At 33.8% G+C, this 27,568-nt stretch overlaps 1 protein-coding gene across 1 annotated transcript in view; it reads right to left on the reverse strand.

The window, feature by feature from the left end:
- The window catches only part of PYGL (glycogen phosphorylase L), a 55,745-nt gene that overhangs the window by 21,220 nt on the left and 6,957 nt on the right, over positions 1-27,568 (reverse strand). The window contains exons 2-5 of the mRNA XM_072629821.1: positions 26,024-26,125; positions 18,076-18,154; positions 9,526-9,629; positions 359-490 (exon numbers count right to left, since the gene is read on the reverse strand). Of these exons, the coding sequence (XP_072485922.1) occupies positions 359-490; positions 9,526-9,629; positions 18,076-18,154; positions 26,024-26,125 (417 nt within the window). The remainder of the gene's footprint in view (positions 1-358; positions 491-9,525; positions 9,630-18,075; positions 18,155-26,023; positions 26,126-27,568) is intronic.

Raw genomic sequence — 27,568 nt, forward strand, 5'->3', positions numbered from 1 at the left:
ATATATCATAAATATTATATCTTATATGTGTGTATTGCATATATATGCACATAATCAACCAAACTGACTGCAAATTAACAAGAGGCATTTTTAATTCTTAGCCATCCTTCCTGTTAAATGGTTTATCAAAAAAGGCAAGAATCTAGAGATACTAGCACTTCAGGGCTAAGCTCTAATTCTTTTCCTACTGCTGACTTATTACAGGACTTTCAGCAAATGACCTATTCTTTCCATACGTGTATTATTTCATTTGTAAAAAGAGCATTTGAGAGACTTCTGAAGGCTGTCAGAAAGAATAATACAAAATCATGATAAGACTATGTAAAATGGATATTCTATGTAATGAAGTGTTAAGTACCTGAGTATCAACCCACTTGGTTCCAGTCTCAGTATGGATTACTCTTCCATAGAAGTGGACAGGGAGCATGAATTCTGGACGTGCTTTCTCCCAGGGGTTGCCATGTCTAAGCCAATCATCTGCTTCTTCTACCTGGAAAAAAGACATAACATCCATTACCCAAAGGTTAAACTCTAAACCCTAAACCTTGTCATACCAAAAAAAGAGACTTTAACAACTCAAAAACTCTGCTGTAAGAGGAAGGATAAATATAATATACATTGAGAAACATTGGTTAATTAGGTTGCTCAGAACATATCTTTTCCTGTTGTTGCAAACAATGCTTAACTTCTGTTTCAGAAGTTATTTGAAAATTGTAGCACATGAATATCACAGTGCTGGTTACTATACAGTTAATGACTTAGTGGACTCTCTGTAATCTAAGAAAATGGGTGAAACAATACTGAATAACTACAAAAACAGAGCAAAGAAACAATCCATTAATATTAAGTATAAGCAAACTGAGTGTGAAGAGTCCAGGAGTATTCATAGATGTTACTAAGACAGGAAAAGCAAGGAGAAGTCATTATTTCTTATTAGCCAGAGAAAACTTCATGGAAGAAGTGGGATTGTTGTAAGCCATTTATATAAAGGAAGTAAAAAGATTTGGTGAACTGGAAGACGAAGGATGTTTTAGATAAAGGATGAGTTTTAAGAAAGGCTCTGAGTAGAAATTTAACAAAGTCATTATACTACAATTTAGAATTTATGACTAAAACTTCTACATAGGTCATGATAGGTTTTGGGGGTTTTTTTGTCCTACAAAACTCAGTACAAAAATAGAAAAAAAAGGGTTTCAACGAGAATTTATTACTGGGTAGTAACTGTTTCCAAATGATTCAAATCAGACCTAACTAATTCCTTACTAAAAACTCTTCTGGTCAAGGCCAAATATGTTTTGAATTTTAAAAATGGCCTATGATCTCTTTACCATGACAAGGAGAATTTGCGTGTTAGCATAAGTCACAATAAAAACACTGAAATAGAATGCTTTATCATATTGGAAACCAAGGTCTCATGCAAACTTTGAACACGAGTGCTGGTTTGGTCTGAAATTTTGAATGAGAATTGGAGGGAGAGAAGCAGATACTCATGTGTGGCATATATATCATGCATATACATGAATGTGTATATATTTGCCAACTGTTGCTATGAAGAAAAACTGCTTTTCAGAGGAAAGTAATAAAAAGCTAGAGTACTGATAATTGGAAAATGGTCATTTTTACTGCATTTTTCACTCAAGTCTATACCAAACTTGTCAAAAGAAGTCCAAGTGAGCATCATAATTAGGAATGATTAAGAATGTAAAACATTCTCCCTCCTGAAACAATATTTTGGACATTTATTCTTGGTCCATTGAACTTGGACTTCTTGGTTCTAATAAGGTAATAATGAATTCTGATAAATACATTGATATAATGAGAAGCAAAATTGTTCTAGAATTGTAGAAATTCCCAAATGGAGATAGAATACTGCAAAGCAGATTTAAACCATGCCACCTCTGGTGAAAAGTTAGGAAGTTTATCCAAAGTTTAAGTATTAGGACTACATGTATGTGTGTGTGTGTGTGTGTGTGTGTGTGTGTGTGTATACATATACATATACATTCATAAAAAAGTACTTTTTTTCCCAATTTTGGAATACTTTGTGTAGTATTGGCAATTTTTGTTCTATCTGGGAATTCTCTTGTAAATTCATCAGGACTAAGTTTTTTAAGTAGTTTATTTTTAGTTTTACTTTTTTACAGAAATATAATTCAGGATCTGATTTGGTCTGGTTAGCTTAGATATTTCATATTATTGAAGTATTACTCAATTTCTTTCAGGATCTCAGTTTTAGTTGGATATAACTATGCATAGTAGGTTTTGATAATTATTTTTTATTTTTCCAGTTTTTATTGTGATTTCAGCTTTTCCATTTGATATTCTCTCCATTTGTTATTTTGTTGATTTTAGTTTTTCATCTTCTTTCTAATTAGGTTGGCTAAAACTATATTAATTTTATTAGTCCTTTTAAAGAACCAACTTTTAGTTTTATTTATTATTCTATAGTTTTTTGTTTTCTAGTTTATTTTCATTTTTCTTTAATATGTCCTACTTTGTGTTTATTTTAGAATATTAGTTTTCTAGTTTTTAAATGAAAACTATTTTTAATCTCATTTTCCCCATCATCATCAATATTATTCAGTATTGTACTAGAAATGCTAGCAATAGCAATGAGAAGAAAAAAGACATTAAAAGGCTAAGAATGGGTAATAGGACAATAAAGCTTAATTTTTTTTTTTTTGCAGATGATATGATGGTATACTTGGAAAAACTTAGAAATTCAGCTAAAAAGTTACTTGAAACAATTGATCATTTTTAGCAAAGTAGCAGGATATAAAAAACCCCACATCAATCATCATTTCTATATATCACCAACAAAGCCTTACAAGAAGAGATAGTAAGATATAATTTTATCTAAAATAACCATAGATAATATGAAATACCTGGGAGTGTACTTGATAAGACAAACCCGGAAACTATATGAACATATTATAGAGCAATTTTTATACAAATAAAGCTAGATTTAAATAACTGGAAACATATTAATTTTTCATGGTTAGGCCAAGTCAATATAATAAAAATAATAATTCTACCTAACCTATTTATTCAATGACATATCAATTAAATTACCAGAAAATTATTTTACTGACCTAAAAAAAATCCAAATCTTTTGGAAGAACAAAAAGTCAAGAATATCAAATGAATTAATGAAAAAATGTAAAGGAAATTCAGCAGTACCATATTTTTAATAAAAATTATTTATTTATTTTATTCTGAACTTAAGAAATAAAATAAGCATTTCCATTACCTAGCAGAATAGAAAAAAAGGTGATTGTACATGAAACTACAAATCTAATGTGTACAACTTGTTATTCCTTTTAAATATATGATAAAGTTATCATATAACTTTCTTTCTCCCCTTTTTTCTTTCCTCCCTCCCTCACCCTAGAGATGGCTACCATTAGACACTAATTTGTGTGTGTGTGTGTGTGTGTGTGCGTGCGTGTGTGTATGTATTACACATATACGTAAAACCATTTTATACATCTGTTTATCAGTTCTTTCTCTAGATACAGATAATGTCTGCCTTCGTATGTCCTTTGTAGTTAATTTGGGTATTTATAGTGGTCAAATGACCTAGTCATTCAAAGTGTTCTTAAAAAAATATTATTGTTACGGTAAATAATGTTCTCTTGGTTCTTATTTTGCTCTTCATTATTTCATGCAAGTCTATCCTCTTTTTCTAAGATCATCAAGCTCATTATTTTTTGTAACAGAGTAGTATTCCATCACAATCATATACCACAAGGTGTTCAGCAATTCTCTAACTGATGCGCATTCCTGCAATTTCCAATTCTTTGTCAACATGAAGAGAGCTGCTATATGTATTTTAGAACCTATAGATTCTTTTCATTTTCCCCTGTTCATCTTAGGAAACAGACCCAGTAGTGGTATTACCTGGTCACAAGGTATAGGCAGTTTATCAAAGTTGTTTTAATTTGAATTTCAATAATGATTTAGAGCATTTTCTTAATATGACTATAAATTATTTTGATTTTTTCATTGGAAAACTGCCTGTTTATCCTTTGACCCTTATCATTTGAGGAAAGACTTGTATTCTTATAGATCTGACAAAATTCTCTAAATATCTGAGATATGAAACCTTCATCTGAGAATCTGTTTATAAAAATCCCCCTCCCCATTCTATGTTTTCCTTCTGATCTTGGCTACATTTGCTTTATTTGTAAAAAAAAAAAATACCTTTTAGTTTAATGTAATCAAAATCACCCATTTGAAATATCACATATACTCTATCTCATGTTTATTTATAAATTGTTTGACTGATAAGTCTGATAGATATGTTCCACATTCTTCAAATTTTCTTGTAATATATCTTTAGCTCAGTCTTGTATCCATTTTTATCTTATGTTGGTAAATTGTGCAAGATATTGGACTATGTCCAATTTCTGCAAATTGACTATGCTCCAAACTGCCAGTTTTTTCAAAAAAATTTTTTTTATTTTTACCAAATAATGAATTCTTATCTCCAAAACTTAAGTCTTTACATTTGTCAAATACAGGATTGCTGTATTTATTTGCTGCTGTAAATTGTATGTCTACTCTGTTTCCCTCATCTGCTTTCCTATTTCTTTGCCAATACCAGACAGGTTTGATAATTATAACCTTATAAAATAGTTTAAGATCTGGTGCTGCTAAATTTCCTTCCTTTATTTTTTCATTAGTTCCTTTGATATTCTCAACTTTTTTTTCCCAAAGGAATATGTTATTGCTTTCTTTCTAATTTGGTAAAATATTTTTTTGGTAATTTAATTAGGTTGGCATTGAACAAGATCAATGAACAAGTTAAAGAATAAATCATAGAAATAATCAATAATTTCATTAAAGAGAATTGCAATAATGAGACAAAACCTATGAGATACAGCAAAAGTAGAAAGAATTTTTATCTCTAAATGCTTACATCAATAAAATAGAAAAAACAGACCAATAAATTGGGTGTGCAATTAAAAAATGGAAAAAGTACCAGATATTAAACTGTATTATAACGTAGTAATTATCAAAGCTATGTGGTACTGGCTAAGAATAGAAGGGTGGAGTTATACAATACAAAGTAGCAATGATTATAGTAACCTTGCATTTGATAAATGTAATGATTTAGGCATTGGTGATAAGAATTCATTAGTTGGGAAAACTGGAAAGTAGTCTGGCAGAAACTAGGTATAGATTGATATCTTATACCATTTGTAAAGATAAGGTCAAAATGGACACATGACCTGAACATAAAGGAAGATATCACAAATTTAAAAGAACATGGAACCTATCACCTATCAGATTTACGGATTAAAGAATCTATAAATAAATAAGAAATAGAGAGCTAGAAGGAAAGTAGAAAATTGGAAAAATTGATAAAGGCCTCATATATCAAATATATAGAGACCTTTGTCAAACTTATAAGAACGAGTAATTCATCAACATCAAAGTATATGAACACTCAGTTTTTAAAAGAAGAAATGAAAGCTATATAGTCACGTGAAAAAATGCTCTAAATTATTATTGATTAGAGAAATGCAAATTAAAACAATTTTAAGATATCATTTTACACCTATCAGATTGACTAAAATGACAGAAGGAGAAAATGACGGAGGGAATGTGGAAGAATTGGGAAACTAATACACTATTAGTGGAATTATGAACTGATCCAACCATTTTTAGAGAGCAATTTGGAATTATGCTCAAAGAGTTATAAAACTTTGTATACCCTTTGTTCCAGCAATATTACTATTAGGTCTTTTTCTTAAGGGGATTAGGGAAAAAGGAAAAGAATTGTATGTTCTAAAATATTTATAGCATCTCTCTTTGTGGTAGCACAGAACTAGAAATTGAGGGGATATCTATTAATTAGGGAATGACTGAATAAATTGTGGCATATGATTGTGATGGAATATTACTGGACTGTTAAAATGATAAGCAGGTTGATTTTAGGGGAAAAAAGACCATGGAAAGATGTGAATGAAATAATGAAGAACAAAACAAGCAGGACCAAGAGAACGTTGTCTGTAGCAACAGCAATATTGTTTGAAAAAAATTTTAATTTGCATTTCAGTAATGATTTAGAGCATTTTCTTAATATGACTATAAATTATTTTGTTTTTTTCATTGGAAAACTGCCTGTTTATCCTTTCACCCTTTATCATTTGAGGAATGACTTGTATTCTTATAGATTTGACAAAATTCTGTAATTGACTGTAAATGACTAAGCTATTCTGAGTAATACGTATATTCGCATCAACTACAAAGAACCTATAAATGAAGGTACCTCTAGAGAAAGAACTGATATGTAGAAATTTGCATTGTATGGTTTCATATCTGTGTCAAATGTTGTCCTTGTTTAGTGTTGAGTTGGGAAGGAAGGAGGGAGGCAGCTTAGAACTTAAAGTATAACAAAACATTAATAAAATAAATATTAAAACAAAATCTTTTCTATTTTATTAATGTATGTTTTTTGGGACATATTGTTCCCCCTGAGGACTGCTTTAGGCATTAGCTCTGTTCCAGTTTTGCTATGCTGTATCATTATTATAATTTTCTTTCACATAATTATTCATTGTTTCTATGATTTGTTCTATGATCCACTCATTATTTAGAATTTCATTGTCAAGTCTATTTGGGTCTAACTTTTACTTGTGTTCCATGAACTACTTGCTATTTCCACTACATGATGGTCTGTAAAGTACATGTGTACTACTTCTACTTTTTACATTTATCTCTAACGTTTTTGTAAAATTTCCATGTGGTGCTGAGATATACTTATGTTCTCTATATATGGATATATTCTCTATTCATGTAGAAGATGCCATAAATATTTTAGCTTCAATTTCTCAGCAAATCTATTCAGTTCTATATTTCCCTTTTTATTTCTCTTTCTGTAAGAATTATTCAATAAGAGGCACCAAAATCTCCCATGATATTATTATTAGTATTATTATCTATATTTTTTCTTTAGTCTATATCTGTTTATAATTCATTTAATGTTTTGAATTTAGATGCCTAATGCCCAATACCTAAACCAGGGAACAAAGTAGCATAGACAAATTATTGAAAAATACTATCAATAAATTTAAAATTTTAAATAAAATCCTATCAGACATATTACAATACTTCATCTAATAAATTATCCACTGTGACCAAGTTGGATTTATACCAGGGATGCAAGAATGGCTCAACATTAGGAAAAGAGTCAATTATTAACAACCAAAAAACCCCTCAACCCTTTTGATTATCTCAACTGATGCAGAAATACAACCCACATTTATGCTGAAAATTCAGCAAAGTATAAGGATAGATGCACTTTTAAAATACATTAAATTACACTTGTACACATACATACATACATACATACATACATACATACTAAGTCTTTTAAAAAATATAATAAAACACTATCTAAAACCAAAACCAAATACCAATAGAAAATCATAGCACTGGAAGTTTTTGCAATAAATATAGAACTAATGCAGAAATGTTTTTCTCCCCCCTTATTTTTTATTATAGTTTTGCAAATGCTAACAATAGCATTAAGGGAGGAGACAGTAAATTCACAAAAGGCATATGAAGAGGAGATAAATCTATTCCTGTTTACTGATGACATGATGCCTTAGATAGGGAATCCTTGTGAATCAGCAAAGATACTAAGTGAAGTGATTTCAGTAAAGCTGTAGGCTACAAAATTTCTTTATGATAACAAAATCAAAAAAGTAACAAGAGAAGTGGAAATCCCACTCCATAGCTACAAAATGCACAAAATATTTAGGAATCAATCTACCAAGGAACACAATATACTTGTACAGATTCAGTTAAAAAGTGCTCTTTAAAGAAATAAATAACTTAAAAAACTAAAGAAATATCCAGAGCTCATAGCTGAACTGTGCCAATATAATATCTGTAACAGCACTACTAAAACAATTTAAAGATTTAATGCTATTCCAACAAGTTATCAAAGTAATATTTTGTAGAAATTCTGCAAAAAAGAAATATTGTGCAGAACCAAGTAAAACAATGGGAAAAATTATTTGGAAAAATATTTCTAAATATCAAAGGTCCTATCTCCTATTACTATTGCTTAATCTTACTATTAAGATATGAAAAGAAACTATAATACAAAACATCAGTTAAAAAACCTTTAGTACTGTTTCACAATAGAGAGGTAAATTAATGGAACAACAGACAAGGAAGATTCAGAAACAATGGAACTCAGTTTTCAGTACCTCAATTTCAAAATTTATTATGCACGTACCATATGCTAGGCATTGTGCTAAGTTCTGGGGATACAATTAAGAAAAAGAAAGACAGTCCCTGTCCTCAAGGTGTTTATAAGCTAAAAGAGGAAGACAATCTCCCAAAAGAACCAGAAAAGTGTCTGTGTGGGTAGTGTTGAGGAGAGCCCACCAAATCATACTCTTTGCAGGAGTATGATGCTCCACGAAGTTGAAATCAAACAGCTACTGATAAAAAATAGGAAGTTATTTGGAAAGCTCTGAAGGTTCAAAGCTTTCTATAAAAGAAATCTTTGGGAAAAGTTTACTCGTCTATCAAGTAACCCTTTATTTATACATTATTTTAAAGAGCAGGGACAATTACTTTTTGTCTTATGTAGTTTTCATTTATAATTTCTTGAACTATATCTCTGGAAAAAAGAGGCTTTAAAAATTCATTGTGTTTCGAATGGAGCTACTTGATTACCAACTTCAATCACTCTTCCATTTAATGGCTAATAATATGTCTTATTATTATTGTTATTGTAGATAAGATATAACATTAATTATTGTAATTAATGGATTTCATATTAATTATATATAATTTATTAATAATTATTATATATTACCATGTATAATAGTCCCATATACCATATACCATAGTCCCAGCCCAAGCCTTTATGGCTCATTGTTTAGTTTTTGATGGCTTAGAACCAGCGTAAATAGCAATAGTTTTGTGTTGTGACCAAAAATTCTGTGGAAGTTAGATTTATTTTTTAAGGAGAATTAAACTCTACGCAGTAACATAGAAAACTTATTTATTACTAATTAAAGATACTTAGGCATTTATGCAAAGAAAAGTATAAAACCTGGGCAAGGTTCGGTAAATATAAATACAAAAATTTCCTTTCCTGATCATCAGAGCAATAATAATTAGGTATGTCACTAAAAATATTAGTAGGTTATTCTGTGTAGGAATTGATTATAACACTCAGCATTATTTGTGATCTTTATTTCACATTACCAAAAAAAGGAACACTGGTTTCTATATGGCATGACATTAAATAAAGGAGGAAGAGCCAGGCCTCTGTCATTTTAAGTGAAGCTCATGCCTTTCCCACAGAAGTACTTAGTATTAAATAATGAAATAGACCAAGAAATTAATTAAAAATAATGTGCTTTTTGTATTTTAAATGTATTTTAAAAATATCTAATGTGTCAAAAATTGCAGAAACAATTAAAAATTCTTAAGGATACTCTGCTCCATACCTTAAAGGAGAGAAATTATAGGTGGAGATTTACAGATACGTACCTGCCAACCCTCTCGAATCTTCTGATTAAAGATTCCATATTCGTATCGGATTCCATATCCATAGGCTGCAAGTCCAAGTGTTGCCATAGAGTCTAAGAAACAGGCTGTGAGATTAAAAAAAACCAGAGAACATATTAATTTATTTTTAAAAAATATTTTATTTTCCTAATTACACATATGACAATTTTAAATACTCATTTTTAAAATTTTGAGTTCCAAAATTTTACCCTTCCTCCCAGAAAGCAATTGGATATGTTATACAGGACACACTAATTTAATCTAACAACATTCTCACAAATATTCTTAAAACACAGACTCTAAAAATTACTTCTGTGGAAGGCCTAACAACACACTCAAATACACTGGTAATGGAAGAGTGGTTATTTTAACATTAACCCTTACCACCACTTACTAGTTTCTTGAAAAGGAAGAGATTCAGGAATAAAATTGACTGCCCTCTCATGTCTGTGGATCTTTACTACATATGTGCATTTAAGTAAAACGTTGTTGTCTTTCTTTTTGAAAAATAATAGAAAGATGCTAACTTTTTTTGCTCTAAATCTGCTGTATGAATTTTGACCAACTCCACAGACTACTCTGGAAGTTAAGGCTACTATTTCATAACTACCAACTTACCATTTTTCTATGTAAAATCCTGACCAACTTCTTGGGTTGGCTGGTTATATAGAATCCTTACTGCTACTATTTCAAAGAACTCAGAATTGAGCAAAATTCCTCTTGTAATATGTAATAGAAAATCAGGTAATTTTGTAGTTACTTGTTGGGTGGTAAGAGAACCATGACTTTTTTTTAACTTTTTTTTAATTTTTAATGTTCTACAATCACTACCATAAAACTTAGAGTTTTCCCCCCTCCTTACCCCTCCACCACTCCCCTCTCTCCCCAAGATGGCATACAATGCCATGTGGGATCTACACATACGTTCCTATTGAATACATTTTCACTATAGTCATGCTGTGTAGATGAACTAAAATAAATGGAAGAAACCATGACTTTTTTTAATGAAAATGATGGTGAAACATTTGTGTTCATTCTCTTAAATTAAGAATGACATATTTGGCCAAACTATCTCCTACAGAGGGAAAAATGACCCTTTAATGAAATAGAAAATTTCCAAGCATTCTTGATGAAAGACCAGAATGGTATAAACACTTTGAAATGATATGGGGTTAAAAAAATAGTAAACATATTCGTCAAACTGAAAGGTATAATGTAGCAATAAATTGTTTGATAATTTCAATAAATATTTATTAAGCACCTATTATGTGACAGGTAATGTGCTAAGTGCTAGGGACACAAATAAGAAAAAGAAAGACAAGTTCCTGCCCTTAAGGAATTTACAATCCAATGGGAGAAGACAACACACAAAAGGAAGCTGGAAAGCAGAGCTGGTGAGGCATCAGAGATTACTTGGTATGGGGGTATCTTGTTCCATGGTGTTGAAGTCATGCAGAGTTGTAGATGGGAAGTGGTATTACCTAGAAGTCCACTTTCTGCTCTATATAGAGGAAGATGTTGAGAGGAGTTTAGTACTCCACCTTCCAATCAGAGGGGAGAGGAGAAAGCATTGAGTGTCAAGGTTTGAGTAAGCAGCATGGTGATGACATTAGGAGAAAGGGGCATCTTGTGTGGTGGAGTTCAATGCAAGCAGAGAAGCAAATGGGAAATGAAGTGATGTATCAAATTGTTACATGACAAATGGGGAGGACAAGAAAAAAATGGTGTCTCAGAACATTAATGTCTTTAATAGTCATAGAGAAATGTAAGTTAGATGGTCAGAGGTAGCTTTGCTCTGTTTTGATAATCTTCTAAGAAACTGTGAATGATAAGTGAACTATGTTAGGGAGGAAAGTAGGAGGAAGGTGAGAAATTTCATCCTTTCACTTATTAGGGTTACATAAAATAAAGAGTACTCAAACACAGAGAAAGAAGATGGAGGAACAGGAGTTCATGAACTTTATTTTCAGCTTACAAGTTAAACAAAATTACACACACCCACAGCTTTGTGATCTTCTCTTTTCCAAGCCCTTTAGCTCTCTATGCAAATATTAAGGTATGGAAACACATAACCTCAACAGAGAAATTCACAATGACAGAAGAAGTGGTTTAAAAAGGAGAGGAAGAAGGTTAAGAAAATAATCATAGGCAAAACAAACTCCAGATCTTTAGGGGAGAAAAGATTAAAAAATAAGGAAGAAAGAGGAAAAAAAAACTATGATGGGGAAGGGGAATAGAAAAGAAGTAATATATCATGTTATTTATACATTGTGTTAGGCAAACTGGTTTTTGCCACCTTCTTATTTGTAAAGACAGGGGTGAAGGCAGAGGAAAAAAAGTATAAGAAGATGATGGATGGAAGGAAATAATGAACAATTATGAATATGAATGAAAAGAATTCAAATATAAAATGAAAGAGAATAGCAGAATGTAGTAGAGAGCAGAACACAAAAATATGTTGTTACAAGAAACATACTTGGAAAAATAAAGATTAATATGGAGTTAGAATGAGGGGCTAGACCATAATCTATTATGCTCTGGGTCAACTAAAAAAATAAAACAAAATATCAGTAGCAGACTTCTGGGAGCCAAGATGGCAGAGTAAGCAGAAAATTGCCAGAAATCTATTGTGTTCACCTCCAAACAATCACAAAATAGTGCCCTGAAATGAAACCTGGAACAGCAGAACCAGCAAAAAGGTGGGGTAAAACAATCATCTAGCCTAAGAAACTTAGAAGATTGCCAAGAAGATCTGTCTTACTTTATGATCATGTTCATCCTTCATTGCTGAAGAAGACCATACCATCAGAGAAATGATGACATGACTTGCATTTGACTTTGTTTTGAGTGAGGGAGGGCTGTGCAAGGTCACCAGCCTCACTTCTCCTCCAGAGCCATCTGAATCCAGTGACCTGATATTCCTCAGGATGACTGGAGATGGCCCAGGATGCACTGGGAGACATTGGGCCCTTTAGGCCAAGGTCTTTGCAGGTATTCACTTAGGGTGAGGCAACACCCATTCATTGAATAAGCCTCTTTAAGAAGTAGCCAGGGCATGGACCCTTTAATGAGGTCAAGAAAAACAAAGACATGAGGATGAGTGGGAAACAGCAACTGTTGCTACTGATAATCAGTGTAAAGCTAGGGGGGGTCCCCTTGGCAGGAGCCCCTTGGAGTCCAAGCTTCAGAGTGTAGTAGGTTTAAGGTTTTGGGAGAGGGCAAGGGATAAGACAGGGGAAAGGGAAGAGAAGGGAAGGGAAGGGAAGGGAAGGGAAGGGAAGGGAAGGGAAGGGAGGGGAGGGGAGGGGAGGGGAGGGGAGGGGAAGGGAAGGGAAGGGAGGGGAAGGGAGGGGAAGGGAGGGAAGGGAGGGGAAGGGAAGGGAGGGAAGGGAAGGGAGGGGAAGGGAGGGGAAGGGAAGGGAAGGAAGGGAAGGGAAGGGAAGGGAAGGGAAGGGAAGGGAAGGGAAGGGAAGGGGATGGGAGGGGAGGGAAGGGGAAAGGGGAAGGGGAAAGGGGAAGGGGAAAGGGGAAGGGGAAAGGGGAAGGGGAAAGGGGAAGGGGAAGGGGAAAGGGGAAGGGGAAAGGGGAAGGGGGAAGGGGGAAGGGGGAAGGGGGAAGGGGAAAGGGGGAAAGGGGAAGGGGAAGGGGAAAGGGGGAAGGGGAAGGGGGAAGGGGAAGGGGAAAGGGGGAAGGGAAGGGGGAAGGGGAAGGGGAAAGGGGAAGGGGAAGGGGAAAGGGGAAGGGGGAAGGGGAAAGGGGAAGGGGAAGGGGGAGGGGAAGGGGAAGGGGAAGGGAAGGAGGCAGTAAAACTCAGGTCAATGGGGCAACTTTTGGCTATCCAAATTTACCTTCCTTTGGAGAGGAGAAGGAAGGCGAGGGAGAGGCAGACAGGAGGGGAGGAAATGAGGTACCCAGCTAGTATTCAGCCAGCTGCATCTGCATCTACTCAGAGGATCATGTTCATCCTTCTATCTTACTTAGGCAAAAGGGGAATGCAGTCCAGGAGAAAAATTGTCCCAGTAAGCTAGAAGTAAGCCCCACTTCAGCAAACCAGCAGAAAATCCTTCATGGTAGAACAATGTCAAAACACATATGGGCAAAACCCCAAAGAAAAATGAGAAGTGGCCTTAAGTACAGAGAGAACTCTTTGGAAGAGCTCTAAAAGAGCTTAAACATCATATAAGAAAGGTAGGAGAAAAAAATGTGAAAAGAAATGAGAATGATGCAAGAAAATTATGAAAAAAGAGTCAACAGCTTGGAAAAGGGAAATAACTGCTTAAAAAGTAGTGTTGGACAAATGAAAAAGAAAGTACAAAAGCTAACTGAGGAAAACAACTCCTTAAATGTTACAATTGGGAAAGTGGAAGCTAATGATTCTATGAGACATCACGAATCAATCAATCAAACAAATTCAAAAGAGTGAAAGGAAAGCAATTAACATAATAATTTTTTTTCCTAAAAAACAAAAATTTACAAGACCACATAATAATTTGAAGAGCTGATGAAAATAAAATTTGATAGAATAAAACATTCATTACGCTAAAAATTTTACAATATTAAAGGTATAGAATGATTTTTATTTTCATAAAAAGGATCTATCTAAAACTAAAAGTGAGCATCATATTTAATGGGAATACAGGAGAACATTTTCCCAATATATAGGAGAAAAAGAAGGAGGTCCACTGTACCCTTTATTACTTCAGATAGTACTGGAAACTCTAGTAATAGAAATAACACAAGAAAAAGAAATTAAAGGCAGAAAGCTAGGTAGAGAATAGATAAAATTATGCCTATTTGCTAATGATATGGTGGCTTATTTAGAAAATCCTAGGGAAATAGTAAAGATACTGAGATAATTAGCAACATTTTAAGCTACAAAATAAATCCTCAAAAACAAATTGTATTTTTATATAGAATAACAAAATCCAAGTAACAATAATAGTAATGGAATGAAGCTGGTTTTGCTTGGCAACTCTATTACCCACAAGCAGTCCCAGGGCATAGAGGAACACTTGTTATCAATCATAAGGGAGTAGGGGCCCTGGTCACAGTTCCAGGGTCAACAGGAGTAATAACACTTGTGACTGCAGTGGAATAGAGGCCCTTCCTAGGTAAAGACCAGAGTATAGACCAAGAGACCAGTAATCATATCTCTCCAAGGATAATATCACTTTGGAAGCACTGAAAACTTGCATTTCTCCAGAACTAACTCTGAAAACAGTAGCAAAAAGCCTACAAATTGGCACAGTGTCTTCCCATCCCCAGATAGGAGCAGAGCCAAATTTTAACATAAAGTTCATAGTCAAGAAATAGTCCGGGAAAATGAGCAAACAACAACAAAAGCTTGACCATGAAAAGCTATTAGAATGATAGGAAAAACCAAGACTTAAACTTAGAAGACAACAACAATGTAAAAACAAATATGAGTAAAACCTCAAAGATACATGCTAATTGGACCAAGGCCAGCAAAAATTCCTATAAGAAATTAAAGAAAGAGATAAGAATGGTAGGAGGAAAATTGGAAAAAGAAATGAGAGTGATTCAAGAAAATTGTGAAAAGAAAAGTAACATTTTGTTAAAAGAGGCAAAAAAATACTTAAGAAAATATCACCTTAAAAAACAGAATTGGCCTAATTGTAAAAGAGGAAGAAAAGCTACTGGGGAAAAAACTCCTTTAAAAGCAGAATAGGTCAAATGGAAAATGGGGTACAAAACATTCATGAAGGAAATAATTCCTTAAAAGTTAGAATTAGGGAGGTGGAAGCTAATGATTCCATGAAACATCAAGGAAAAATAAAATAAAGTCAAAGAAGAAAACAAAGTCAAAAGAATGAAAAATTTCATTGGAAAAACAACTGGACCTGGGAAACAGATTGAGGAAAGATAATTTATGGATCATTGGACTACCTAAAAGCCATGATTGAAAAAAAAGAGACTACATATGTTTCAAGAAATTATAAAATAAAACTGCCTTGATATCTTAGATCTAAAAGGTCAAATAGAAATGGAAAGAATCCTCTGACCACCTCCTGAAAAAGTCACCCAAATGAAAATTCAGAATATGATTGCCAAATTCTAGAGCTTTCCAGGTCAAGGAGAAAATATTGGAAGCATCTAGAAAGAAACAATTCAAATATTGTGGAGCCACATTTAGGATCACACAAGATATAGCAGCTTCTACCTTAAAGGAGTGGAGAGTTTGGGATATGATATTCTAAAAGGCAAAGGATTACACATAAGACTAACCTAGTGAGCAAAACTGAATATAATCCTTCAGGGAAAAAAATGGATATTTAGTGAAACAGAGTACTTTCCAAGCATTCCTGTTGAAAAGACCACAGCTGAATAGAAACTTGTTTTTAGATTTTTAAAACAATTTTTAGTTTATTTATTTTTTGTTTTCAACCATTCACTTCCATAAGTTTAAAATATTTTCCCCTCCCTAAACTCTCCCTCCCTAAGATGGCCTGTAATCTGTGAATAAAATATTTGACATTAAAATACAAGATTCAGAGAAGAATAAAAAGGTAAACATGAAAGAACAATCGAAGGGGCTCAATAGAGTTAAACTGCTTATATTCCTATATGGGAAGATGATACATGTAACTGATAAGAACTTTATCATTATTAGGGCAGTTAGAAAGAATCTACATAGATAAAAGGCACAGATAAGAGTCAAATATATTGAGATGATTTCCAAAAAAAAAAAAAAAAAAGAATGCGGAGAGAAAGAGGGATGCACTGGGGAAGGGGAAAAGGGAGAGGTAGAATGGGAAAAATTTACTCACATAAAGGAGGCACACAAGGAAGAGCTTTTATATTGGAGGGGAAAATCGGATAATGTTAGAAGGTAATTCTTGAATCTCATTGTAATTGGAATTGGTTCAAAGAGGGGGAGATGTATGTACATATGTGTGTGTGTACATGTTCATATATTTATACATACATATACATACACATACATACATACATACATACACTCAGTTGGGTATAGAAATCTACCTTACCCAACAGCGAAATAAGAGCAGAAGGGGATAAGAGATCTGGAAATGAATGATAAGGGGGAGGGTCTATTGGGGAGGCAGTGATCAGGAGCAAGATAGACTTTGAGGAAGGACAGGATAAAAAGAGAGAAAGAGAGGGATAAACAGGGAAAAGTTGGGATAGAGATCATAACTGTGAATGTGAACAGGATGAGCTAATTCATAGAATGGAGGTGGATAGTAGAATGCATTGGAAACCAGAATGCAATAAAATGTTTTACATAAGAGACACACTTGAGACAAAAAGATACAGACAGAGTGGAAATAAAGGTCTGGAACAGAGTCTATTATGCTTCACCTAAAGTGAAGAGGGCAGAAGTGGCAATCATGATTTTAGACAAAAGAAACGCAAAATTTGACCTAATTGAAAGAGATAATCAGGGAAACTACATTTTGTTAAATGGTACCATAGACAACGAAGAGATAAAACTTTTTACAAGTTTATCTGATTAAGGCTTTTCTCAAATGTATAAAGAAATGAATCAGATTTATAAAAATAAGAGCCATTCCCCAAATGATAAGCAATCAAAGGACATAAACAGAAAGTTTTCTGAAGAAGAAATCAAAGCTATCTATAGTTATATGAAGAAATGTTCTGAATCATTATTGATTAGAGAAATGAAAATCAAAACAATTCTGAGGTACCACTTCATACGTAGCAGAAATGACAAATGCTAGAAGGAAGGAGGGAAAACAGCTGTATTAATAAACTGATGATGGAGTAATAAATTGGTCCAAACATTCTGGGGAAACAATTAGAACCATGACTGAAGGGTTTTTAAACTGTGCAATCCCTTTGATCCAGCAATACCACTGGTATACTGATTTTTTTCTTCTTTTCCTTTTCTTGTTTCTAATACTATTTGTTTTATGTAATAATTCATTGGATGGAGGAGGGGAAGGATACTGGGGTAAAGTGTGGTGATGTAAAAAACAAAAGACATCAATAAAAGCTTATTTTTAAAAATGTAGGTATGATATTCAATGTTTAATATGTTAAAAGATCCCAATTGTATCTAAACAACTATCTGAAAGTTAATACAAATTTATACAAGTGTCTAACTGTAATATTTCTTTTTTAGCAATATAAAAAACTCAAAATACTAAGTTCCTAAACAAAATAAAAATTACTCAAAACAAACATGGATTTACTAACTCTAAGTAAATGATGGTGACAGGACATTGATCTAAAAAGACCTTTCTTTAAAACCTTAAAGTATACAGGAAGGATATTTTTTAAGAAGGCTTTTAAGTCATCTCTTTTTGTTCAAGTTTCCTTCTCCAGTGTTTCTTGTTGAGAACTATTCTTCATTGCATTAAATTTAGACATAGTTATTAATCAAGATTAAAGTTTCACCCTACCTAAGGATGAATAAAGTACTTTCTTTATTATTGATGTGTATGGAAATAATTTGCAAAGGCAGCAACTTTTCAATTTCACAAACTGCTATGTAGATCTAATGTCAAATCTCTATCAAATGGCACCTACCAGCAAGCCTCCCAAGACCTCCATTACCAAGCCCAGCATCTTCTTCAATTTCTTCTAGCTCCTCTATATCTAATCCAAGCTGAAAATAAAAGAAAAATGAGATTGGTTACTGCTTCATATGCAATGTTATATGAGGTGGGCAGCTAGGTAGTGCAGCGGATAAGAGCACCAGTGCAGGAGTCAGGAGGACCTGTGTTCAAATCTCACCTCAGACACTTGACACTCACTAGCTGTGTAACCTTGGGCAATTCACTTAACCCCAATTGCCTTATCCTGGGTCATTTCCAGTCATCCTGAAGAATATCTGGTCACTGGATTCAGATGGCTCTGGAGGAGAAGTGAGGTTGGTGACCTGCACAGCCCTCCCTCCCTCAAAACAAAGTCAAGTGCAAGTCATGTCATAATTTCTCTGATGACATGGTCTTTGGCAATGAAGGACAAATACACACATATATATCTGAGGTAAGAATCAGAGGAATGCTGAGTCAAGAATTCAGCAACAACTTGAACATTTTGCTTTGCCATTGAAATCAGATACAATGATCTTAATGACATGGGAGCATACTCTTTATAAACCCAGTACCAGTGTGACATTAGTCTGGTCTATATAATCTAGAAAATTATTAAAAAAATATGTGGTCACACAATGGTTAACTTAAAGAGGAGCTTCTCATAACCACTTCATATTGAGGGAGCATACGTCTTCATATGGTACAGAATGAGGTAATTTGTTTCCAGAAGAGCAATAAGTTACTGCTGTGACTTGAAAACAAGAAATCTTAGGTATATGGTCAATAAGCCGCAAGATGAGAGGAATTTTAGCCATGCCTACTTTTCCTTATTATGGAATTGAAGCTGTTATGACCTTGAGATATAGATGGATTTGGGTTCTCAGGTAGCTGAATGCACAAACTCAGATTTGGAATTCCACTGACTTTGTTATGGACCTATGGACCTACTACATGGATTGCAGGTTCATATAAAATTAGGAGTGAATAGTAAGAAATTTTTTGGAGAACTGGATGATTAGCTAGAGGCAGAAACTGAAATGGTATTCTCACCAGATATGGGAGTTAAATATTAAGCAGCTAACTGTGTATAGTCAGACCACCAAATTGTTAGAACAAAGGTTAAAAACCAACATCAGATTAGAAGCAAAGGGAAAAATAAGATGTGACTTGTAATAGAGGTAACACAACCTGTCTTATTTAAACAAACTCATGATGCTGAAAAACCAGGCTATTGATAGGAACATATTAAGTGTAATGGAAAGAGTATTGAATTTGGGATCATAAGAGATGTAGGTTCAAATTCTGCCATTGACTTATGTTAGTGGAATGAACATGGACAAATCATAATATCTCCAAGACTTAGTTTTCTCAGCCGTAAAATGGGAATAATATCTATAGTACTTATTTCACAGAGTTGCCATGAAGATAATGAGAAAATTTATATATGGCACTTTATAAATCTTAAAGCACCAAATACATACCACATTATTATTTTCAGTAGCATCATCATTATCATACTGCCATTTCTAAGAAAGTTGAACAAATAAATTAACTATCAAAAGATACAAGATACAAAATGTTGCCTCAGCCAGCAACAATTGATCTTGCCAAGTGGAGAAACAGCCACCAAAGGCAATAACAGATTAGAATATATAATTGTATGTCAAATTTTATGTAGAAGGATATTGGAAGATTATGATCTGTATCGTCTCATAAAATATGAAATGCAGTGAAAACAAAAATTAATTTTACAGAAAGCTTAATTAGAGACCTCACAAAACAAAGTCATTCTGAGTATATGCAAAGCTGAAAGAGGAAATAAGATTATAAACAAAGATAATAGTATTTTGATAATTTTTTCACCATCAGTGACAGTGAGGTTATCACTTTTAAATTCAGTTAATGTTAATATAATGACCATCTCAGTTGAGAACTATGAAAAGGAGAATTCCAGTCTGTTCACTCATAGATTGGACAACAATAGGTCCCTGCCCTGCTAGCACAGAGTGAATGTAAACAGTAAATAGTAACTGTTTCTCTTTTGGCCAGCAATCCTGAGTGTCCTCCCCTTCCACTTTGACTTTTTCTTCTTGATTAAAGGTGCCATCATTTGACTCACTTCTTAAAGAGGCCTATTCACTGAATGGGTATTAGTACCTCACTCAAAGTGAGAACCAGAAAAGACCTTAGCCTAAAAGGATCAGCATCTTCCATTGCATCCTGGGCCATCTCCAGTCTTCCTAATGAGTATCTGGCCACTGGACTCAGATGACTCTGGAGGAGAAAGTGAGGTTGCTAACCTTGTGCAGCCTTCCCTCACTCAAATCCAAGTCAACTGCAAGTCATTATTCCCTGATGTCACAGTCCTCTTTGAGAATGAAGGACAAAGATAACAACAGCAATTTATGAGAAAAAATTTTGAAACAGAAAGATACATGTAGAGTTAAAATAAGGGACCACAATGAATCTACTATGTTTCATCTGATGCAAAAAAGATCGGAACAGAAATCATGATCTCAGAATAAAAGGAAAAATAGATTTAATTGAGAGGGTTTTGGGAAGATGGTGGAATATATCAGAAAATTCCAAGCTCTTATGATATTCCCCCACAAAAGAGATGAAACAGTGTCTCAGAATGAATACAGAGTGCTAAAGATAAATGAAGAATAGGGGGAGAACAGGGGTCCTCCTGGGACAATTGGAGAAGATCTGAAGAAAAATCCCAGGGGAGGTTTAGTCCCTGTAAAGAATAAAAACCTCCAAGCGAGGTCCTAGATTTGCTTAAACAAGTGACCAATCCTGGGGTTAGCTAAATTGGGAGACTGCCTAAGTCCCAGCTGTAAGAACTTTTATCCCTGGGACAGTGAGGGCAGTTGGGTGTCTGAGTCAGGGAAGAGTGAGAAAACCTATGGTGACAAGGATCACCAGACCTAGCCTGCTGTGGAGATGCTTTGGGTGGAGGGTGGACAAAGGAAGGAACCAGCACATGCCTTGTGAGTGCAGAAGCAGTGGGGTGGGAATTCCACTGGCTGTGGGCACTTTCAGGAGGCTGGAGGTCTTAGTTTGGGTTCCAGGAGAGAGGGGAGAACTGAAGGATGATCTGAGACCAGAGGCACCACTCCCCATACCACAAGACTAAAGGTGATTACAAAAACTAAACTATTACATATCTTTAAAATGCAGAGGCAAAGGAGGAAGAATCCACCACAAAGCTGCTATATGAACAGAGAAGGCTGGGGTTCATCATCAGAAGAGGGTACTGAAGTAAAGAAGCCTTCTACTCTAAAGAGTAATGTCAAATGGTCACCTGCCCAAAAAAGAATTCACAGAACTTAAAAAAAATCCAAGAAAAACAAGAAGATTATGAAAAGAAAGTCAACCAATTAGAAAAGAAGTTTCAGAATCTCAAGAATGAAAATGACTCCTTGAAAAATCAGAATTGGGCAAAGGAGAAGACAGCAAAGTTACATCAAGTCACAAAATAATAAAACAAAATACAAATAATGAAAAAATAGAAGATATTGTGAAACATATCATAAGAAAAACAACTGACCTGGAGAACAGATCAAGAAAAGAAAACATAAGAATAATCAAACTACACAAAAGATGTGATCAAAAAAAGAACACAATACAATAATACAAGAAATAATTAAAGAAAATTGTCCTGAAGTGTTAGAACAAAAGGGCAAAAAAAAAAAATACAAAAAAAATCCACTGATCACCACCTGGAAGAGATTCTATGAGGAAAACCCACAATAATATGATAGTCAAATTCCAAAACTCCCAGTTCAAGGACAAAATATTAAGTGGAACAAGAAAAAAGAAACAATTTAAATATGGTGGTGCCACAATTAGAATCACACAAGACCTAGCAGGAGTGATACTAAAAGACTGCAGGTCTTGGAACAGTATATATCAAAGACCCAAAGCTGCTGGGGTTCCAGCCAAAAATATGATACCCAGCAAAGCTAAGCATAATCTTGAATGAAAAGAAATGGACATTTAATGAACTGTAAGACTTTCAGGACTTTGTTAAAAGAAAAAAAACCCTGAACTTAATAGAAGATTTGACATACAAGAGTCAAGAGAAATATAAGGTACATACCAAAGATTAATTACAAGGGGCTTAATAAGGATAGACTTTACCTTTTGCATATGTAAAACATATGTCTTAAGATTTTTATTAGTAATTGGATAGTTTGAAAGAAAGATTGGGGAAGACTTGAAAATAACATGACTTAAAAAGTAAAACCATTTAGGAACAGCTAAAAAGAGTAAATATCTTATACAAATGAGGTGTGAGAGAACTGACACACAAGAATTAGATGGGGGAAGAGGGCTGTTAGTGCTGGAAATCTACTTTCATCAGGAATGGGTTCAAGAGGGAACAATATACATATACATATATATGTATATATATATATATATCTAGAAGAGTATAAAAATCTAAATTCAGAAAGAAATAAAGCACTAAAAGGATAGGGAAGGGTGAGAGAACAATGGAAGGATTTCTGGAGGGATTTCTAAAGGAAAGAGTGAGGGAATAGGTTAAGGAGGGCTACAGAAGGGCTTGGATTGATGAGAATGGGGGAATAAGGGAGGGGTCCTTGGGAGAATAAGGGAAGGATCATTAGAGAGGAGGGTGAAGGAATAGGTCAAAGGGGGCATATAAAAGAGTGTTTAGATTTACAGGAATGGAAAGATAAGGGAGGGCTCCTTGGAGGGGAGTAGGTTAAGTAATAGGAGAGCAAGGCAGCAGGTAGAAATAAAGTAGAGGAGTGGTAGGAAATAAAAGATATGCACAAATATAAAAACAAAGATCAGAAGTAGAATTTGTTAGGGAAAGTACATATCTATATATGTGTGTATGTTATATATGTATAGTGTATATATCTAGATTTCTATATAAATATATCTCGTTTAATTGTAGCTTTCTGGGGAGGAGGAGGAAAAAAGAACAAAGCAAAAAGTACACAGCAGAGAACAAAAGAAAACTTACAAGTAAGTAAAGAAAAGATGAACAGCTCTCAACACAAGTAGTATCTATTATATAGGCTTTTTTGAAATGGAAACTTATTGCTATATATTTTGAATCCTCTCTTACTTTGTGCTGTACATGACTTTTTAATTATGTATTTAAGTTTCAATATTTATTTATGATGTTTCTTTTTCTTTTCTCATTGTGTTACAGTTTTAGTAATAAAAAATAAAATAAAAATAAATGTTTAAATTCCAAACAAAAAAAAAGACAATTAAAAAACACAAAACAGGGAAAATAAACTTTGCTAAAAGGCATCATAGAAAAATAAATAATATTAAAAATGAATATGTACGTACCAAATGGCATGGCATCCATATTCTTAAAGGAAAAGTTATTATTGGAAAAGTTATCAATAGCCATATGAAAAAATGTCCTGAATCCCATTAATTAGAGAAATGCAAATTAAGTACCTCATACCCATCATATTGGCTGAGATGACAAAAAAAAAAAGAAAAATGATAAATTTTGGAGAGGATGTGGGAAAAGAGACACACTAATGCACTACTGTTGGTGGAGCTTTGAACTGTTCCAACCATTTTGGAAGACAATTTGTAACTATTTCCAAAAGGCTATTAAATTGTGTATACCCTTTAATCCAACAATGTTGCTTTTAGGGATAAACCCCAAGGAGATAAAAGAAAGAGGAAAATAGTCAATATGTGCAAAAATAATATTAGCAACTCTTTTTGTAGTAATAAAATTTTGGAAATTAAGGGGATGCCCATGGATTGGGGAATGGCTAAATAAGCTATAATATATGAATGTGATTGAATACTATTGTGCTATAGGAAATGGCAAAAGGCATGACTTGATAAAAACTTGGGATAACTGTGTCAATGAAGGTGAAGTGAAGTAAGCAGAACTACCACGATCCCCACAGTAATAGAAATATTGTGAAGATAATCAGCTTTGAAAGACTTTGCAACTGATCACAATGGCCTATCATAATTCCAAAGGACTCATGATGGAACATGTTATCTACTGCCAGACAGAGAACTCCTGATAGATGGACTCAGAGTGCTGGATGAAGCATTTTTCTCTTTCTTTTTCTTTCTTTCTGTTTTTTTAAAACATGGCTAATATGAAAATTTGTTTTGCATGACTAATTTGTTGTTGAATTTTTTCAGTTGCATCTGACTCTTTGTGATCCCCATTTGGGATTTTCTTGGCAAAGATACAGGAGTGGTTTGCCATTTCCTTCTCCAGTTCATTTTACAGATGAGGAAACTGAGTCAAACAGGTTTTAGTGACTTGCTTAGGGTCACACAACTAGTAAGTGTCTGAGGCCAGATTTAAACTCAGATCTTCCTGACTCCAGGATGGGCAATCTATCCACTGTGCCACTTCGTTGCCCTCTGTATGACTGCACATATTTGTATTAAGTTTTGAGGTTTTTGGTCGTTTTTATTGGGTGGAGCACAGGCACAAGGGGATATAGAATTTGCATCTGAAGGAAAAGAGAATAAAAACTGTGTATGCTTTAAAAAAGAAATAAAAATTCAATTTTTAAAAAAATCAAAGATTGTAATATAATACTTAAAAACAAACCTTTATAGAAGAGCTTCCCTAGTTTCACTTAAATATGATTTATTTCATCAATTAAATTGTAAACTAATTGAGGGGAAGGACTATGTTTTCTGCTTTGCTACATAAAGCATGAAAGAAAGTTGTAACAGTTTTATGCATAGTAAATATTACAAATTAACCCATTTGAAGGAAGATAAGTTTTAGTGGCAAAGAGCTCCATAGACAAGCTGAAAGCACTGCATATCCAAAAGAAAGGTTTCCACATTTCTACATGTGGAACTTAATCAAAGGCTTTACACAAAAACTGTGTCTCTCACTAACCATATCCAAGAAGTCTGATAACTATATGTGGATTCCTTTATACTTACATGGAACTGGAGGAGAATAATATGCAGAAGTTAATTACTAAAAAGAAATTGGTTTATGAGGTTGTGAAACTCAGTATTTCTTTTTTAAAAAAAGTGTATTTCACACCTTGTTAAGCAATGGGATGGAGTGACTCAACAGAGAAGATTCCAAAATAATTTAAAGAGTTTACAGAGTTTATATTTTGTCTGTTTTGAAAAATAAAACTTCAAATGCTCCAACAAGAAAACAAAATTAACAGCATTGTTCAATTCTCCAAAAGAAGATAGGTAAAGAAACATTTCAGAAAAAAAGGAAGAAAACATTTTCAAAAAGTTTTCCCAAATGCTAACTTTAGTTTTAAAATGTCATTGTTCATCCTTTGTTCTCAAAGTAGACCAATGACATCACGAGGGTGATATCTTGACTTGAGCATGAATTGGATTCAAGTGAGGCAGAACTGTGCAGTCATCAAGGTCCAGTGGCAAGACAAAAGTCAAGATGACTGGAAGTGGCTCAGAATGCAATGGATGACCTTGCAACTATAAGAGGAAAAGGTTTTTTAAAAATTTTTTTCAAAGAAAGATCTCAAAAAGTACAACCAATCATCTTGATTTTATTTCTGTTTTCTATTACTTAAACCAGAGGTGATCAGTTGATTACATTTCTATGTTGAAATGTTCATTGGCAAAAATACGATTGTTAAACCACTTCATGCCAAGTAGCAAAGATTGAGAGGGAACATAGTGAGAGTTAGAACTGGTGTAAGGAAGCCTTGGGTTCAAGTCTGTCTTTTGACATATACTAGTTATGTTACCGTGGTAAAGTTACTTAATGCTTCAGGGCCCCTCGACTATAAGTAACAGGAATTACTGTCCCCAACCAAAAGTCTCCAACACAAATGAAAGTACATATCCTGGTCATACCTTATTTCTCTCTCTCCAAAAAATATTAATGTTACTCCTTGCAAATAGTTAACTCCGTAATTTAAAGAAAAGTGATAAGAGAAAATATATAGATTTACCTGATAAATTGCCTCATCACAGGCATTCTGCAGACCAAGATTGATCATGGTGTTCTGTAAAGTACGTCCCATGTAAAATTCCAAGGACAGATAATAAACTCTCTGAAACAAAGAAAAATAGAGGGACTTTTCATAGGGGAACACTGATTTTCCTAGTAAATGTTAGAGAGACATGCTGAGTCATCAACGAATGAGGAAAAATTGCTTTTCAATATATGTATACATGGGTCTTTCAGATGTAAAAACTGACTAATCTCTTGAAACATTATATAATACATATGCAATCTTTGCACTCCTTTTGGGCTTCAGTTAAAATGGGATAACAATAATAATAATAATACTTGCATTACTTTTAAACATATAACTTCCTCGTATATATTTATTTGCCCATTGGCTCTCCCACTAGATTGTAAACCCCCTGAGGGCAGAGAATATCTTTTTTTTTTTTTTTTTTGGTATCCTCAGCCATTAGTTCAGTGCCTGGCCCATAGTGGTAACTTAATAAATATTTATTTACTGAGCAATTGAAAAACATTTTATGGATCTTAAAGCACACTAGAAATCCATTATTTTTGCTGTTTTTATTTTGTTCTTTTAAATGAAACCATTTTGAGAACAGCATTAAGTTTTAATTTGGGGAGAGGGGGCAATTATTTCCCCTTTACTGAAGATAAGGTAATTTCAGTGTTATAAAATATTAAGAAAATCTGTTGTGACAATGTCCTATACCAAAACTTGTATAGAAAACCCTCATCATCATTTAATAAATTCTTTTTGAAATCCTTTTGTAGTGTCCTTATCAAAGGCCTAACTAGTTCCTAAAAGGAAACTAACATGAAAATAATTTATATAACAAAAAACAACATCGTAAAGATAAACATCTTTGAAAGATTGAAGAACTCTGATCAATACAATGACCAAGTACGATTTCAGATTTACCAGATAAGGCACAGGACTCATTCACATGCAACCCATATTGATTAGTGACCCTTATTTCTACTCAAGTTTGATACTACTGTTTTAGAGTCAAGTTCCTGCTATTGCCACTTAGTCTCAATTGAGCTTGAGCTCCTGAGGTCTTGAATTTACAAATCTGTCACCAAAGATGGGAATATCCAGCACAGGATTGTTCACCCATGCTCAGGCAAACAGGTACTGTCTCTTTGGTAAGAAACATTTTTATTTCCCCTTTTTTACTCGCATTCTCGTTGTGTAGCACAATGTAAGCACTTAAGAAATGCTTTATTTATATAAATAATAATGATGATGATGATGGTGGTGATAGTGATAATGGTGATGATAAAAATGGGGTGGCCAGAGAGTTCCCTAGCGTAATACATGTGTGTCACATTTCAGGTGCATGTAGTTATTATTTCTGCCATGGCGAGAGAGGGTACCTGAGGCACAGACTCAATAACAGTGTCAAAAGCTGAGAAAAAGTTATGAAGGTTGAAGATGTTAGAAAAGGTCATTAGATGTGGCAATTAGGAGATTATTAGCAACTTGGGAGAGAACAGTTTCAGTTGAATGCAAGATTGCAGAGAG

This window comes from Notamacropus eugenii, chromosome 1 (assembly GCF_028372415.1).
Source record: "Notamacropus eugenii isolate mMacEug1 chromosome 1, mMacEug1.pri_v2, whole genome shotgun sequence".
Taxonomy (NCBI): Eukaryota; Metazoa; Chordata; class Mammalia; order Diprotodontia; family Macropodidae; genus Notamacropus; species Notamacropus eugenii.